The sequence below is a fragment of the Mirounga leonina genome, unplaced genomic scaffold, assembly GCF_011800145.1.
Source record: "Mirounga leonina isolate KUSES-001 unplaced genomic scaffold, KU_Mleo_1.0 Mir_165, whole genome shotgun sequence".
Taxonomy (NCBI): Eukaryota; Metazoa; Chordata; class Mammalia; order Carnivora; family Phocidae; genus Mirounga; species Mirounga leonina.
Window position 1 is genome coordinate 71,348,623 of NW_023270415.1, and position 16,001 is coordinate 71,364,623.

The 16,001-nt window shown below is 43.5% G+C and overlaps 1 protein-coding gene across 3 annotated transcripts in view; it reads right to left on the minus strand.

Moving 5' to 3' along the window:
- ASAP1 (ArfGAP with SH3 domain, ankyrin repeat and PH domain 1) overlaps positions 1-16,001 on the minus strand; it is a 341,917-nt gene that overhangs the window by 71,527 nt on the left and 254,389 nt on the right. For all 3 annotated transcript variants that reach the window (XM_035011956.1, XM_035011955.1, XM_035011957.1), the window contains 4 exons: positions 14,761-14,836; positions 13,523-13,609; positions 7,976-8,076; positions 2,466-2,535 (listed from right to left, as the gene is read on the minus strand). In XM_035011956.1, the coding sequence (XP_034867847.1) occupies positions 2,466-2,535; positions 7,976-8,076; positions 13,523-13,609; positions 14,761-14,836 (334 nt within the window). The remainder of the gene's footprint in view (positions 1-2,465; positions 2,536-7,975; positions 8,077-13,522; positions 13,610-14,760; positions 14,837-16,001) is intronic.

Consider the following 16,001-nt stretch of genomic DNA (forward strand, 5'->3'; position numbering starts at 1 on the left):
TGGTGGTGGTGATGGTGGTGATGATGGTGATGGTAGTGGTGGTGATGGTGGTGGTGGCGGTGATGGTGATGGTGATGGTGGTGATGGTGATGGTGGTAGTGATGATGGTGAGAATGCCTTTGAAAAATCAGATGGTGGGACTCTTCACTCACACAGAGAGAAACACAGGCTTAGAAATGGAGACTGTTCCATTGTCTATCAAGTAGGAGCAACAGAAGCTACATAAAATGGGTTGTGGTAATGTGCTCAGAACCATGAATGGCCCACTCATGGAGAATGCCCAATAAATACTAACTATTCCCATCAGAGTTTCTGATTTTGGATCATGTAATTGGAATTCTTCTGATACAGCTCCCCAAGTATTTTAATCACCAACATAAGGAGCAGAGTAGGTCCTGCTTGGCAAGCAAACACTGATCATTAAGCACTCATGGACTCTTTAAGACTGAAATCCCAGCATTCACCAGGTGTGACGTGGGCACATCACGTCTCTCAGTAACAGCATCTATCTGGTGGGTTGTGGCAACAATTACATATGGTAACGCACGGAAAGCACAGTAAGAGCTCACTTGGTGGTAACTAACATTCTTGCGATTGTCAGAACGGTTTCATAAGGTAACTGTGCATGGAATTAAATATGAGCAGGTAAAAGTTATCTCATTTTCCACGTATCTGGGATGCCTAGTCCAGCACCTGGAGTGGAAGCTTCATGAAACGTTGCTAAATAAATGAGTAATTGTTAGACAGCCTCAGAGATAATTACTAACTGATCTAAGTCCGCCTGCAGGATTTCCAGTATCAAATGGGTGGCTTGTCACAACTGGCATGAGAGTTACAAAAATCTCAGTTGGGCTGAGGGAAGCTGAGGACCTCTGAGGAATCACCCCAAGGGTTTTGCAGGGGACAAGGGACAGAGATAATGTAATTGCTCAAGTTCCATAAAGGCCAGTAATTGTTAAGATGCATAGAATCTTCCAGCAGGAAGGTCTTGGCCACAGGTGTGTACCGACTACCATCCGTGCGTCAAGGTCTGTGGCGGGGGGTGGGACACAAAGAAAGAAAGACGAACAGGATCTGGTAAATGCCCCTGGAGAGCATCTGGTCTAGTGCGATGATGGGGTTCTGCAGGAAGAGAGGCAGAATGGAAGGGGCCTATGGAGTAAGGTCAAGCCCAAGTTTGAATTTCCAACTGAGCCACCCAGGCGCCCCCAAGTTTGAATTTCCAGCTCTGCCTGCTACTAGCCAAGTCATTGTGCTTCTCTGTACTTTAGTTTCTTCATCTGCAAAACGAAGGTCAGATTACCACATGGGTTATAGAGGGATTAAGTGAAATAAATTTTATGAAGTGTCTGGCAGGAAAAAGTGCTTATTAAGTGGTACTTCTTGCTCAACAGAGAGAAATCTAATCTCAACTGTGAATCATGAAAACCTGCCAATGTAATAAATGCTCATCCTTCATTTTTACCATCCTGTTAGTAATTAACTGCTTATCATGAGCTCAAAGACATCACTTGGCACAGGATACTGAAATTTACCCGAGCTTCTCTCCACGTGGGGATTGCTGGGTTTAACTGCATGCTCCTTTGTAGAGACTCTTGGTACACTAAGCTGTTTCCAGTCCCGCCTGATAATTTTCCATTCTAATCTTTGCATCTTTAAGAATAAAAAGTAATTTCTTGCTAGTGTTAAAAGGGCAAAATAGTAATTACTTATTTTATGGTGCATTCCTTGACTACCACCAAGACTGAACCTTTTCTGACAGTATATGAATTCTGCCAATACACGACTTCTAGTTGAAAATGGGTGATACAAAACATAAAAATTCTAGCTAGACTGTCAGTAGCAACTCTGAGTATGCAAGATATGTATGCATATATACTGACAATAACCTGAAGAGAAAACAGAATATAAGTGTTAGTAACTTATTTTCCACTTTCTACTGAATTGCCTTTATTCCTAAAGAAAGGGGAGTCATAACGGAGGCAATTTTATTATCTCACTGTTTTACTTATATACATTTTCATTTTTTAACATCATGATGGATTTTCTGAGTAATTTAAATAGTAACAAACAAAAAACACGGACATACTGTACACATGTTATTTCCTAATTATTATTTCATGCAAAGAACATCCTCTGTCATCTTTATAATCAGAAAACTAGGTTTTTCAGAACCACTGATAGTTTTTCCAAAGAGACGAGATTATGAGATAAAAGAATTCCTGATTTGGTCTAAGAGAACAAACACGAGACGTTCTGGAGGGCAACAGAATGAGACGGACACCACAGGACAAGAGGAGACCAACTCCTCTGTAAACGAAGGTCCCACACTTTCTGACCCAAATCCACACAGTACGCATACCTGGGGGAAACTTCAGTGCTGGTTACATCACGTTTTTGCTTTCTAGTCCACGGGGCCAAAAGGCCTAACAGGCGCACCGTGGTAAACGAGCAGACACACTCACCGTGGCATGTGAGATGGTCAGAATCCCGTTCTTGACCGCACACTTCCTCCTCTGCCACACCTTCCGGAGCCTGAAGAGCAAATCAAACACAACCTGATGCAGTAGCTGGTTCACTCTGTGACATGCAATCCTATCGTGTTTTGTACGACAATCATTATAAAACAGTAACAACAAAACGACCCCAAACCAAAAAAACCCACCAAACCCAGAACATTTTATTTTATTACCCCAGGTGGAAGGTAGTTCAGACTAGTATGCATATACAAGGATGCTCATTATAGCACTGTTCTTGACAGTGAAGTGGGAAACAGAAATCTAAAAGCAGGAGAATGAATACATGCATCATAGTTACATTCATACTACAGAGTATTCTGAAGGTTAAAAATCAAGTAACTATGTATGTGCTGACATACCCTTCTAAAGCATACTGCTGATTGAAAAAAGCAAGCTGTTTTAAAATAATTCAGGTAAGATCTAGTAATGTTAAAAAATACTCAAAGTATATCACGTATAAAATGGCGCTCTAAGTTTTCTATGGGGATATAAATATATGTACAAACACACAGAAGAAGGTCTGGAAAGAAGCATGGTACACTCACAAAAGTACTCTGCTCTGGGAAGGAGGCCCAGACCTGTGGCAGGGTGGTGCTAAAGAGTTTTTAACCATACCTGTGAATCTTCTACAAGAAGGCTGTATTAATCTATTGCTTCTGTAATTAAAATTAAACCTAAAGAAATTAAGAAAGTAACTCAAGATGTCTGCCAGGCAAGGAGGGGTGAGGGTATGGCTGCCTCAGGATACACAGAAGGGAGCTCAGGGTCACGGATCAACACGTCTGGTGACTTGTACACCTCTCCTTTGGGAAGGCTGACACTTCTCGGAAAAAGCCAAAGAGAACTCATTTCAACTTGGGAGTTTTTTGGTGATGCTCGAGGCACAGGTGAGCCTGTGTGTGGTGGATTCGCACTTGTGTGGGCAGGTATAAATGTACTAGTCAAGAGCATTTTGATGGAGAAACAGACACGTACAGGGAACAGTGATTCTCTGGCTAGGAGAAGGCTTCTCGGGGCCCTCAGGTGTCATGGAAACAGACAACATCAGAGGAGGGGGCTCTGGCTTCTCCTGGGCATTTAAAATAATATCATCGTGTGTTTCCTTTCCCCTCTCAATGAGTCCTGTAAGAAACCTGCCACAATACGAATTTAAAACCAACTCTGAGCACAGATAATGTTGTCTCCTTGTGTATGTAACTCCTAGGTCACAGTGGGAAATCAGAATCTGATAACATCTGAGCAGAAGTCAATTGAACACGCCACGCTCAAAACACTAGTATCTTCAGGACATAACGCAGAACTACCGACTGATAAACCGCCCTCAAATTACAACTACATCACTGACTGGGAAATGGCTGACAAGAGAGGACACCTGTCCCATGATCATACCTGCATCTGGCTAATGTAACCAATGCTGTAGGAGTTTTGCAGCCCATCTTAGCCTCGTAAAAGCCTGCTGAGATAGGCGAGGCACCCCCTGTACCCATTAAAGCCCAAACCAGTGTCATCTTTCTCTATCAACATGTTTCAAAATAGCCACCAACCAACCTAACAAATTAGTCAACCTTCAGGATATCGTCCCGACTCAGTTTATTCATTTTATTTAGTAAAATCGTTAGTCATCAGTTGGGGTTTTTTTTGGTCATTAGTTTTTTTCACGTGCGTATTAAGGAAACACAAAACCAAACACAAAACTGTATTCTTTTGTATTAGTAATAAAGACAAGGAAAGTAACACAAAAGCATTAAGCTTTTGGCGAACAGAAATTGCTCATGTGGTGCCCCCAGGTGACCAGACAAAAGGGAGCAAAATCAAGTCAATCCCAAGTACAGCCCTATCTCTGTGAACACTCTGAGAGCTTTTATTCCCGAGATTTCTATGAAACGGCCTGGACGCCTGTGCTTTCCCCTCTCTGTACTGAGAGCTTTAAGGATGCTTGCCTGAAAAGCTCCTGAATGGACATAGCAAGGACTTTCACCACCTGCTCAGACAGTGCCAGAGAGAACACCACTTACACGGTGCCCGGACCTCAGAATTCCAGAAAAGGAACTATGAGAAGGCGGCCTGATGTAACTAAACAAGTACCAGCTCTGATGCCTGATTCCTTGGGCTTCAATCCCGACACCAGCGCCCACTAGCCACGGGACTTTGTTCATGGTACCGACCTCTCAGAAGCTTGCTTGCCTAATCTGCATCATGAAGAGAATGATGCCCATCCTCTAGGACTATTTTGAGAAAATACATGTAAAACAATTACTCCTTTGCCTCTCGATGAATGCCTTTGGGTCATAAAGCTTTTAAATTACTTACAAAAAATCTGAAGTGTTTTCCAAATTGTGGACATAAATTATTAATCCTGTAGTTTTAACACTTGTCCTTTACGTGACAAAGAGTATTCCAGAACTAGGGTCAGAAACTACTAAAGCAACTGATCCTTAGGAGAAAATCATATGACACATCAGTAGTCATGATTAGCAAGTGAGGCTGTCTTCACGTATAAGCATTTCAATTCTTTCCTCTTCCACAGACAGCACTGACAGGCCCCTCTGGGTTATCATTATTCACCCTCTGCAGCCCGTGCAATTATGGGAGGCTAGCCCACTGGACTTCCAGCCTCCTTTGCAACAGTGCTTTCCTTATCTCTTCCCAACAGACTGTAGGCAAGGTGAGGGTGAGGCCCACCTCTCACGGACCTTTTACCTTCCAGCATCCAGCAGACTGCCTGAAACACTAATAATAAATAAATAAATGTGTGTGGAATGAGTGCACGAATGAAGAACAGACCAGAAGAACGGAGTCAAGTGTGTGAATGTATGCCAGCCGATGCCTTGTATCCTCCAAGGGCAACCAACAGCAGCGATGCCCCTTTGGAACATAAAGGGGAGACACCCCGGCATTAAGTCATAAGACCCAGGTTAGAATTTGGGCTTTCTTACTTACTCGCTGTAGGATCTTAGTTGAATAACTTAATCTCTCTGGATGAGTTGCCTCATCTACCGAAGGTGTCAAATGAGAAGAATGAGAGGTACCTGCCAGCGTCTGGCAGGCACATAGCATGTGCTCACAAGGTGATGCTTTCCCCGAACATTTTAGGGTTTGAACCAAACAATACCTACCCAAAGACTCAGCTGACTTTTCTTGAACAGTTAGGTATTAACCACTTCACTTAGAAACAGTCAATTCTAATGTCAAGAAAATCCTTGTACCTTTACGTGAGTAGTGTTAAAACTACAGGATTAATAATTTATGTCCACTAGATACCACGCCATTGGGGCTACAATCTGGTCACTGTGTCTGTTAAGAAGAGCCCAGTTTAAAACTGTGATTTGGGTAACTGGTGTGTCTTTTCTTCTTTTACTTTTTGCAAGACTTAATGGTCAACATTCACTGACTTTAAGAGCCAGGTGCTGTGCTCTGTGCTAGGATGCTTTTCTTTGCTTACGCCCATATCTGCAAATCCTGGTGGCCCTACCGGCACTATCTTGACTCTGATCCGTTCTTCCCCCTCTGCAGCCGTTCCCTTGATCCCTGTTCACCTCTGACCTGGCCTCCCACTTCTAGTCGTACATGCTACACAGCCATTCTGAGCCCAGCAGCCAGAGAGCCTTTCAAATGAGTCCAACTACGGCATTCCTCTGCTTAAAACCCTCCAATGACGCCCATCTCCACTCAGGGGCTTCCAAAGCCCTCCTGGCTTGGTGTTCTGCCCCCTCTCACCTTGTCCCCTATGACCCCCAGCTCCTCACTCAGTCCCAGCTATGCCTAACTCCTGTGTGTATCACAAAGGGAAGCAGGTTCCTGGCCATCTCTGCAGATCTCTGTAGATGATCTCCTCACTTCCTGCAAGTCTTTGCTCAAACATCTCCTCACTAAAGTCTTCCCTGACCGCCCTGCATGACTGCAAGGACCACTCCTACAGGCCCCGAGGCCCCTGCCTTGCTCTATCTTCCTCCATAGCACTTGTTACCATCTGATCTCCCACATAGTCCCTTCTTTACTGTCTGTCTCCCGACTCAGAATGTAAGCCCTATGAGGCTAAGGACTTCCTTATCTTTCTTGTTCAATGTTATGTACCCAAGTGTCTCTAACAGTGCTTGACCTACACTAGAACTCCCAAAAGACACCTGTTGGATGCATGAGTAGAATAAGCAAAACTGACAGTGATCAGAAATTTAGGACTGTAATTTATAGAAGCTGCAATTTTATTATTTTATTTTTTTTAAGATTTTTTTTATTTATTTGACAGAGAGAGACAGCGAGAAAGGGAACACAAGCAGGGGGAGTGGGAGAGGGAGAAGCAGGCTTCCCGCGGAGCAGGGAGCCCGATGCAGGGCTCGATCCCAGGACGCTGGGATCATGACCTGAGCCGAAGGCAGACGCTTAACAACTGAGCTACCCAGGCACCCCTAGAAGTTGCAATTTTAACAAAGAAATAAAAAAATGTCTATGTCTTAGATAAAGTAAAGGAGTGCATATCCACAAGCCATCAGAAAATAAGAAGCTTTCTTTCAAAAAGAAGGACAGTTAGTAAAGCAAGTAACTAAGATTCTCCTTATGTGGGGCGCCTGGGTGGCTCAGTCGTTCAGCGTCTGTGTTCGGCTCAGGTCACGATCCCAGAGTCCTGGGATCGAGCCCCGCATTGGACTCCCTGCTCAGCGGGAAGCCTGCTTCTTCCTCTCCCACTCCCCCTGCTTGTATTCCCTCTCTTGCTGTCAAATAAATAAATAAAATTAAAAAAAAAAAAAAAGATTCTCCTTATGTATGTAAAGCAGAATCCCTGGTGGAGCAATGGAAAGAAGCCGGTGTGGCGGGGCCAGGGGAGGACGAGCCTGGAGAAGAAGCAGGGCTGAGACCCTGTGTGCACTTCAAGCATGGGAATGACCTGGCGTGCTTTACGTTTCTTCAAGGCTACTCTGGGCGCTGTGTGGAGATGCAACAGAGGAGAGGGACAGAGAGAGGCTACTCAGATATTCCGAGGAGCAGTGGCTCCTCCCAGGGCAGGGCAGCAGAAAGGTCAAGAAAGGCATCATGTCCTGTTAGAAATGAAGAGCTTGTCGTGACAGTGGCTGTGATATAAGAGGAAGGAGAGGACTCAAGGTTGACTCCCAAAGCTGGGTTTGGGCGGCCAGGTGGGCACCCCAGCAGAGAAAAGGGCGGATGAATCAAAGCAGAGAGGTGGGTGAGCCTCAAGTCCGCAAGCCACCTGCTTGCTTCACGTTCCGCTCAGCACCTGCCTTCCTAAAATGGCAGGCTGCAAGTCCTCGGTGCCATTTAGGGACCACGGGACAGTGACTGCTTCTTGGAAAGACAGCAGGTTAAAGCAGCTGAGGGAAACCAGTGCGCTCACGGTCGGAAGCTAGCACATTAGAAAATCCTGAAGTGTGGGAAAAGTTCCGAGGTTGCTAACACCAGGAAGTGCTAAGCACGCAGGGACAGCGGGCTGGCCTTACGCATACCCATCGCTCTTCTTCAGCAGGTAGCCCTTCTTCTCACTGCCGTACTCCTTATTGCCCTGCAGCTGGTGCATGCTGTACCCTCCTTGCCGGCTCTGGGAATCCTAGAAAGGAGAAGCCACAGATCAGACCGATGCTGGACATACTTCTCGAGTCTTTGCCTCTATTCTGCCATTGAGCCTCTGTCCACGGGTCTGGGGCAAAGAGAATTATGGAACTTTAAGAGCCCTCAGGTCCTTGCCTGTATCAGAGGAAACTGGGCAGGGAAACAACCACCAGAGTCACAGGCAGGTCCAAGAACTCCTGTTTCTAGTTTGGAACCCCAGCTCCGCTTCCAACAACACACTGGTGACAGAGCATCGTGGGACTGAACCAGGTTGCACGGGCGGTACAGGAGGGCAGGAAAACCCAAGTGGCTCACAAACAAAGTGCATGCAACCCGAATGAGCTCTTCCCTTAGGTCCACCTTTTCTCCCTCCACATATTTTGCTAAAATATTCACAATACAAAGTGTACCTTCTGAGCGAGGTACTGGGAACTGTTAGAAATTCTTGGTTTGTAACCAACAGGGGCTCCGTAAAATAAGCTGTTAAACATGCTTTTAATTAAAAGCGATGATTCTCTGGTGGTGAGAAGTGTGTTATAATGTGGTAAAAGGGTGACCAGGACCCACAGAACAAGACAGATGCAAACCAGCTGGAGGCACTCTGCTGATACTTCCCCATCGTTTCTAGAGACTGCATGATCAGATTCAGCCATTACACTTTGAAAATGTACGAAACAGACCAACAACACTGAACTGTAGAATGAGAACATGGGGTTTAGACACAGAAGTAGGACAATACATTCTCACAGAAAGTGTTGACTTACTCTCCTAGACTTCGATCAGGAAGGGCAAAAGCAACAGAGAAAAAAGGCAGAACATTTGAAAACATAGTTAATTTCATTGATAGTCATCACGCATGATTTAAAAGCACTTTTTATAACACAGAGAAAACACCACTGTAAAGATAATTAAAGCCAGAACACATGCCACCTTCGGAATCACATAAACTTCAGGGGATGGGACAATAAAACATCTTTACATTTGTCAAGTTTTACTCAGGTTATTTAAATGAAACCAGAAGAAAAACCTGCATGAGGTACACATTTCATCAAGATAAAAATGGGTGACAAACTTCAAAGTGTGTGTTTAGGGAATCAACACCCCAGTGAAACCCAAATTATTTTAGAAAATCTAAAAAGAACCAAAAATTGTAGGATTATTTTTTAGTTTTCCAAGCAGAGAGAACATAACAAAAATATCCAGTTCAGAAGCAACACCTGCAATGTGATGAAGAAGAACCAGAAGTGAACTTAGCCCCTAATTATGTACTGATGGCCTATGTATGAGATCCCTTTAAGGTCAGGGTGGCCTCTCTGTGGCATTCGGGATCCTTCTGGACCAGACAATAGCAAATGAATATTAATAACAGCCGAAGGAAGAGCTCTAGGATGGCACACCTTTGTGAGGTTATTCCACGAATGTGATGAGTTCTGCGTTCAAAACGATGTCCTGAACACCCAAATGGTAGGTACCGGGAAGACAGCGAGGACACAGCGGGGCATGGCCCCTGTCCCTGAGGTGGGTGCTCATACACTGACCACGCATCCTTCTGCTCCCTGGTGAAGGTAACAGAGTGCTGAATGCTTGCTCTACCAGGCAAGGAGGCTCACCCTGAGGAGCTTAGACTAGTCATTTCCTTAATCTGAGTCATTTGTCTATAACTGGCCAGACTCCCTCCAGCTGGAACAGCTAATGGCACCATTTCAATCACCTGGGGAGGGGCAGGAGTGCGCTGGGGTTTAGGCATCTCTTTAGAAATACTTCTATGGATTTACTTTTAATCAGGGCCCATAGCCTTGCTCATAGTAACTTGAATCCCAAGTCCTCCCTCATGGATGCTTTCAGGCTTTCTGGACAGAGCTATGACCGCAGGACCGTACTACAGATCAGATGGGCAAGGAGGGCAGCCCTCCACCACCCGCGCTGCCATGAGACCCCCAACAACAGCAGTGACACACAGGGTTTTCTTGAAGGAGGTGGCAATGTGTCCATAATACTAATACAGAACAATCAGGATGGAAAATTAGGTCGGGTGGTGGAGAGCTGAGGCATGGGATGGAACAAGGGGCCGGGATAAATGAAATCCACGGAGCTTTCTGCATCCACCCGATGACATCACACGAAAACCACTCAACTCTGGATATGGAGTCAGGGATCGCTGCCATTTCTATACCTCCCCAGAACATTAAAAACAAAATCTGCAATCTCCCTGGATAAAAATTCTTATTAAAAGCATAACTCTGTTCCTTGGAGTGCCTTCCATTGAACGAAACTGCTCTTTGTCTGCCCATGTAATTTCTAGGTTGGTCTGAATGCTTTAGAACTATGCATTAGCCTGTTTGCTAATCCTTCAAATAAAACCCAAGTTTTAAAAATAAGAGTACTTTTATCTTTTGTAATGCAAGGATTTTGATGTTAATAACTTATGAAAAATATTACATTCTGCAACTATGCCTCTGAGACACTCTTTTCATATATTTATTACTAGCCCACATAAACTTTAAATTCTGAATAACAACCTGAGTGGACCTTGTTTTCCATCAGGCAAATATGCTTTTAAAGGTGAATGAAGTGGCTGATCTCCAGGCTCTGACCTCAGAAGCCTACTCCATTAAGCTGAGCAGGAAGGAAGCAGCACGTTTCAGAAATATAGTATTGACAACCCTACATTAATTACCGATGAGTTCTATGGCGTTAAAGTAGCCCTACAAATAATTATTTCTGCACTTTGAGAAATGATGGCCATTCAGCTTGCTTTGCAGGGAACTCTAGACAAACGAAAAGAGGGTTTTCTTTTTTGAGAAAATAAATCATGGAGAATTAACACTCATGATTATTAACAAAACACGATGGAAGGAATGAAACAGGTTCTGAATCCTTTGATAGCATAATAAAAATTAAACATGTTTTCAGGAAAGAGAAATGCAAGTTGAGAAATTCATTCAGGCAAAAAATGTAAAAGTAAACTTACACAATGAACTTAAAATAAAACCTTGGAGAAATTCCATAATGTGAGCCAAGAATGTAAACTACAGAATGAAACTATGGTGTCATTTTTTTAGTTCAGTTCCTTATTCTCTATTAGCAGTATGGACAAATTACCTTCTTTCTTCTTAGAAAACTCTATTAACATATAAAATGCATTATTAAGGAGTAAAATCTTAAATCTTTTTAAACTGCACGCAAACACTCACTGATTTACAGGATTATAAGTACTTGTGGTATCCAACCTAAAACTAACCTCTACGACATAAGCTTCAAATCTCTCATGTAAGGGATACATGGTGTGGGCAAAGGATTTTTTCTTTTTTATCTAACTAAATATTTATTGAGTAGCTTTTGGGTGCCAGACAGTGTGTCAGATACTGCAGAGAGAGAGATGAGCAAACACAGAATCTGTCAAACACCTTGCAAACCACACTATGATGGGAAATTGAGAGAGACTCAAACAAAACGCTGGAATTTGGGGATAGATTTATGGGCATCATTATTTAAAATATTTTCAACCCTAAATATAGTTATGTAGCAAACAGTTCTCTTGGGACGTTAGGCTATTATAAAAGCTTAAGATAATTAATTTCGTAGAACATCTGCCAGAAGTCAAGGAAGAATTTTGACAAGAAAAAACAAGTCCATCAAAAATCTGGGGATCCTACTGACAGCTCAAATTCTTGGAGCTTCCTTTAAAAGAGTCAAGTTAGAACCTGGTGGGGGTGAAGAGGTTAAATAATTTGCTGGGTGCTTTTAATTTCTCAGGTCATTTATCAGGTTAGTTTACACTCTTCTCGAATAGTAGTGCTATGGTAAGAACTCTATGGTGGACAGTCTCCTTTCTTATTTGAGTCATTAGAAATCATTACCTACTAACCGTATTTTGCAATGAGAGATGATAAACAGCATGGGAATGGGATAAGCGTGCTGTGAAAGATCAGTTTTACTTGTAAAATACTCTGGACATGGTGCTAATGAACATGCATCGTTTATTAATTTGGGGTGGCTTTAAATCAAATCATGCGCATTTTATCGCGTATGTACTCTTTTGGCTTATAAATGCAACTTTGTTCTTTAGCTCCTGGGAGCAGATTACATCAGTCTTTATGCAAAACAGAAAGGGACTGCAACAGTCTCCCCCCACCCCCCCAAGAAAGCTTCCATATACAGGAAGGAAGTGTTACTGTACGACAAAGCAAAGGTAGGAAGTGGTTAAGTACATTTCGGTAAGTACAAAACCTCGCAATTTTCTGCCTAAACAGCAATCTACTTCTTACCCTCCATTTGAGTCTTTCTATTGCTCTTACACAGAGAAATCATTCAAGGGGACCACCTCTCCTAGGATTTGTATGCCAGTAATAAGCACCTTCAAAAGAGGCCTCCAAACACACAGGTGCCTACTTCCCGTCCACAGGTGCCCAGGGTAAAAGGGCTGTAGACTTCTCCCACTCGATGAAAACCCAGAGGGCTATCTTCACTCAGTGAAGAGAACCTTCTGGGTTGCTTTAAAGGGTGAGGGTTGCTGGTGCAGGGCTTCCACGTTTGAGGAGGGTTGCCTTGTTTTTGTTTTGGACTCATGAACCCCTTCAGAAATTGTAGGAATGTACAGTTTGCCATTGTGAGGTGATATCATGAGGAAATGACAATATAAAAAAAGGCTCTATTTTATGTGGTTATTATTAAATACTGCATTGAGCTACTGCACTTAAATTCAATGCATGATAACTTCCTAATATAAACAGGCAAATTTTAACCCTCCCCTACTAACAAACAGAGCTCACTGTTTAGTTTACCCTTGGCATGAAGTCCATACCCTGTTGTGTGTATTCAAGGTCATCTATCACTAGGCCTGAGTTTCCACCTCAGAAACCCTATCTCTCAATCTTCTGCCCTTTTTGCCCCCAAAGTGCGGGGGGCAACTGCTGACTATTTCAGACAGCTTCCATCTCAGAGTCCTCTCAGCGTCCCCCCTCTGCAGGCACGCCCCTTCCCAGCAGATCTCTTATGGCACCAATACCGCTTAGGGTATGACTGCTGGTTTGTATGGCTGGCCTGCTCTCTACTAGATGATGATTCTAGAGGATTCTAGAGGATCAACCCCCCTCTGGCTGCCCAGAAAGACAGAGATGACCTAAAGAGGACATGGGTGTGCACTCTACCCTGAGAGGACGCAGCACTTTGGAAGTACAGGTCTTCGAAGCCGGAATGGCAAACCTAGGGTCCTGGAATTGTAGCTCTGGTGTTAAGAACATCTTTTGTACAAGGATGGCAAGGGAAATAAAGGACAGTCGCTACATGGGGCGATGCAATAGGTATACACTTGTATCTTCTATCTCGTTTGTCCCCACAACCACGGTGGCAGGAAGCTGGTGACACGCCTATTCTGCAGACCAGGAAACACAAAGGCCCTCCCAGGCTGCCTCACTTCTGCTGGAAACATACAGATCACCTACTTCTTTCTGATCAAGTTGAAGAGAGGATTTTATTAAGTCTCGGAGCGCGGTTAGCTGTTTCTTTTCTTCATCCTGGGTCTGTTTTATCTGTGACGGAAAAACAGGACTTTCATCACGTATCTTTTATACATGAGCAGAGTTTAATTCACCCAAATATACCAGTCATCAAACAATTCAATTATATAGTTGATTTCTTTATTAAAGTCTTTTACATGGTCTCATTTTCTTACATGAAAGGCAGAATTTTCTCATCTTATGAAAGTACCAGTGAGTTTTGAAATTAGTGTCTTAATGCAACAGGACTTCTTATTAAATAATACATCTAGGCAAGACAATTAGCTCTGAAGTACCATTTTAAACACAGTTTAGAAATAACACTGGGTCACTTGCTTCTGGTTTTTCAAAGGGCGGTAATAGGAATCCCATAATGTGGTTAAATGGGCCAGAAGAAAGCGTGAAAAAGGACCAGAACCCAATGGGCTAAGGTATATATGAATGTTTACACGGTGGCACCCGAGGGTTTGGCACTGGTGCTGCTTTTTTTAATCAGCTGAAACTTATTACAACCTGAATCATGTTAACTATTAAAAGACGACGGCGGTGGCGGGGGGCGGTCACCTGGGTGGCTCAGTCAGATGAGTGTCTGCCTTCAGCTCAGGTCATGATCCCAGGGTCCTGGGATCGAGCCCTGCATCAGGCTCCCTGTTCAGCAGGGAGCCTGCTTCTCCCTCTGCCCCCCACCCGTCCCCACTAGCGCACTCTTTCCCTCTCTCAAATAAGTAAAATCTTAAAAAAAAAAAAAGACAATCGGAAAAAATATACAGCTATGTGTTTTTAAAGATATATACGCAAAATCCAGATATCTGACAAAACCAAAAAAAAAGAAATCATAAACCTGCCTACCCCAAGACAATCAAGTTTTGTCCTTCAGGGTCAAACATTCTTTCTACAAGTGCCAGACTGCAAGGCACTCACAGGTGATGCTACTGGACCCCAATGGACAGCCATCTAGAATCGATGGTTACATACCCTCATTCCTCCTATGTCCCAAAAATGTACTCTAGGATATCTGACCATCAAGGTCTTCTGAGTTAAACTGAAAGCTTACCTGCACAGGTTTATACTGACAGATCACGTACCCCTGCTTTTCTTTAAAGCTCTTCTAATCCAGATTTCAAATTTACTGATATTTATCTATAAAAGCAACTTAAAACGCATGCATTTTATAAAATACTTACATTATATAAATCAGCAGCCAGTTTTTCGATGTACTGTTTCAATTTATCAGCCGTTTTCAAGCCATCTTGAAAAAAACTATGATGGAGAACATCAGAGATTTACCAGAAGCATAAAAAAGAAATGAACCCTAGTCACCTATAAAATCTGAAAATACTAATATATTTACTCTCTGCCCACATAGCTACACAAAACACTTAAAAACGAATTCCAGTATTTTATAAAGATGCACCAACAAACAGATTACGGGCACCATCTGACACGTGTTAGCAGCTCTCACGTAGACAGTGCAAATTACAGCTGTGGTCCCAACACAGCGATTTCATGTGCATACCCATCTATTCATAGAAACAGTCCTCCTGGTTGTGCCGTATTTGAATTCGAGAGAGAGAGACACACAGCTTAACTGGTGTAGTATCATGAGGATGAATTAGACGCTTTAAGGAGAGGGGAGACTTTTCTAGAAACAAAGGCTGCAGGACAGTTAGCCACCTTTCAGTTCCCCAAAGACCCCTGGGGAACATGCTTGAAACACAGAAGTCAGATCGATGCTATCCTGCCGTGTGCACAGCCAGATCGCGCCATTTCACCCTAAGAATCAGTACTGACAAAGAGCCGAGCATGCACAACAAGCTAAGCGTGCTTGCATTTCATGTGAGTTATTTCATTCACCCCCAACAACAACCCGAATGAGTTCCCAAGCACTTCAATCTCATCTCCTTTTCAGAGGATAAACTGAGGCACAGGGTGAGCACATCACTTGCTCACATGACTAGTAAGTGGCAAAACTGGGATTCAGGGCCAGGCTTTGATTCGGACACCCCTGCTTGTGATGACCAAGCAAAGAGATTTCCTGTCTGACCCCTCCACCCAGGAGTTTCACTTGTTTCAGTGTTTGTAATGTTCTCTCTCCTCTTGGAGGCTTCTCTAGCCCTGCCCCACATCTACTGCTCTTTCCCCACAAAAGAATGAGATCCTTGAGGATAAGGACGGTCTCATCTCAGGATCGCAGTGGGTCCAGCACCAGGCAGATGTCAGTGAATGATAAGGATGCAGCACTATCAAGAAGTTTTAGGGCACATCTTAGGATTCATATCTACATATATAATTAAGCTTAACGTGGACAATCAATGTGGACAAACTGGCCCTCCAACAGTGAATACTGAAATCCCCCACATGTTCGAGAATTTTTTAAGGTTGACATCTTCAGCTGAGAACCCTTACTAAAATCAGAAAGTCTTTC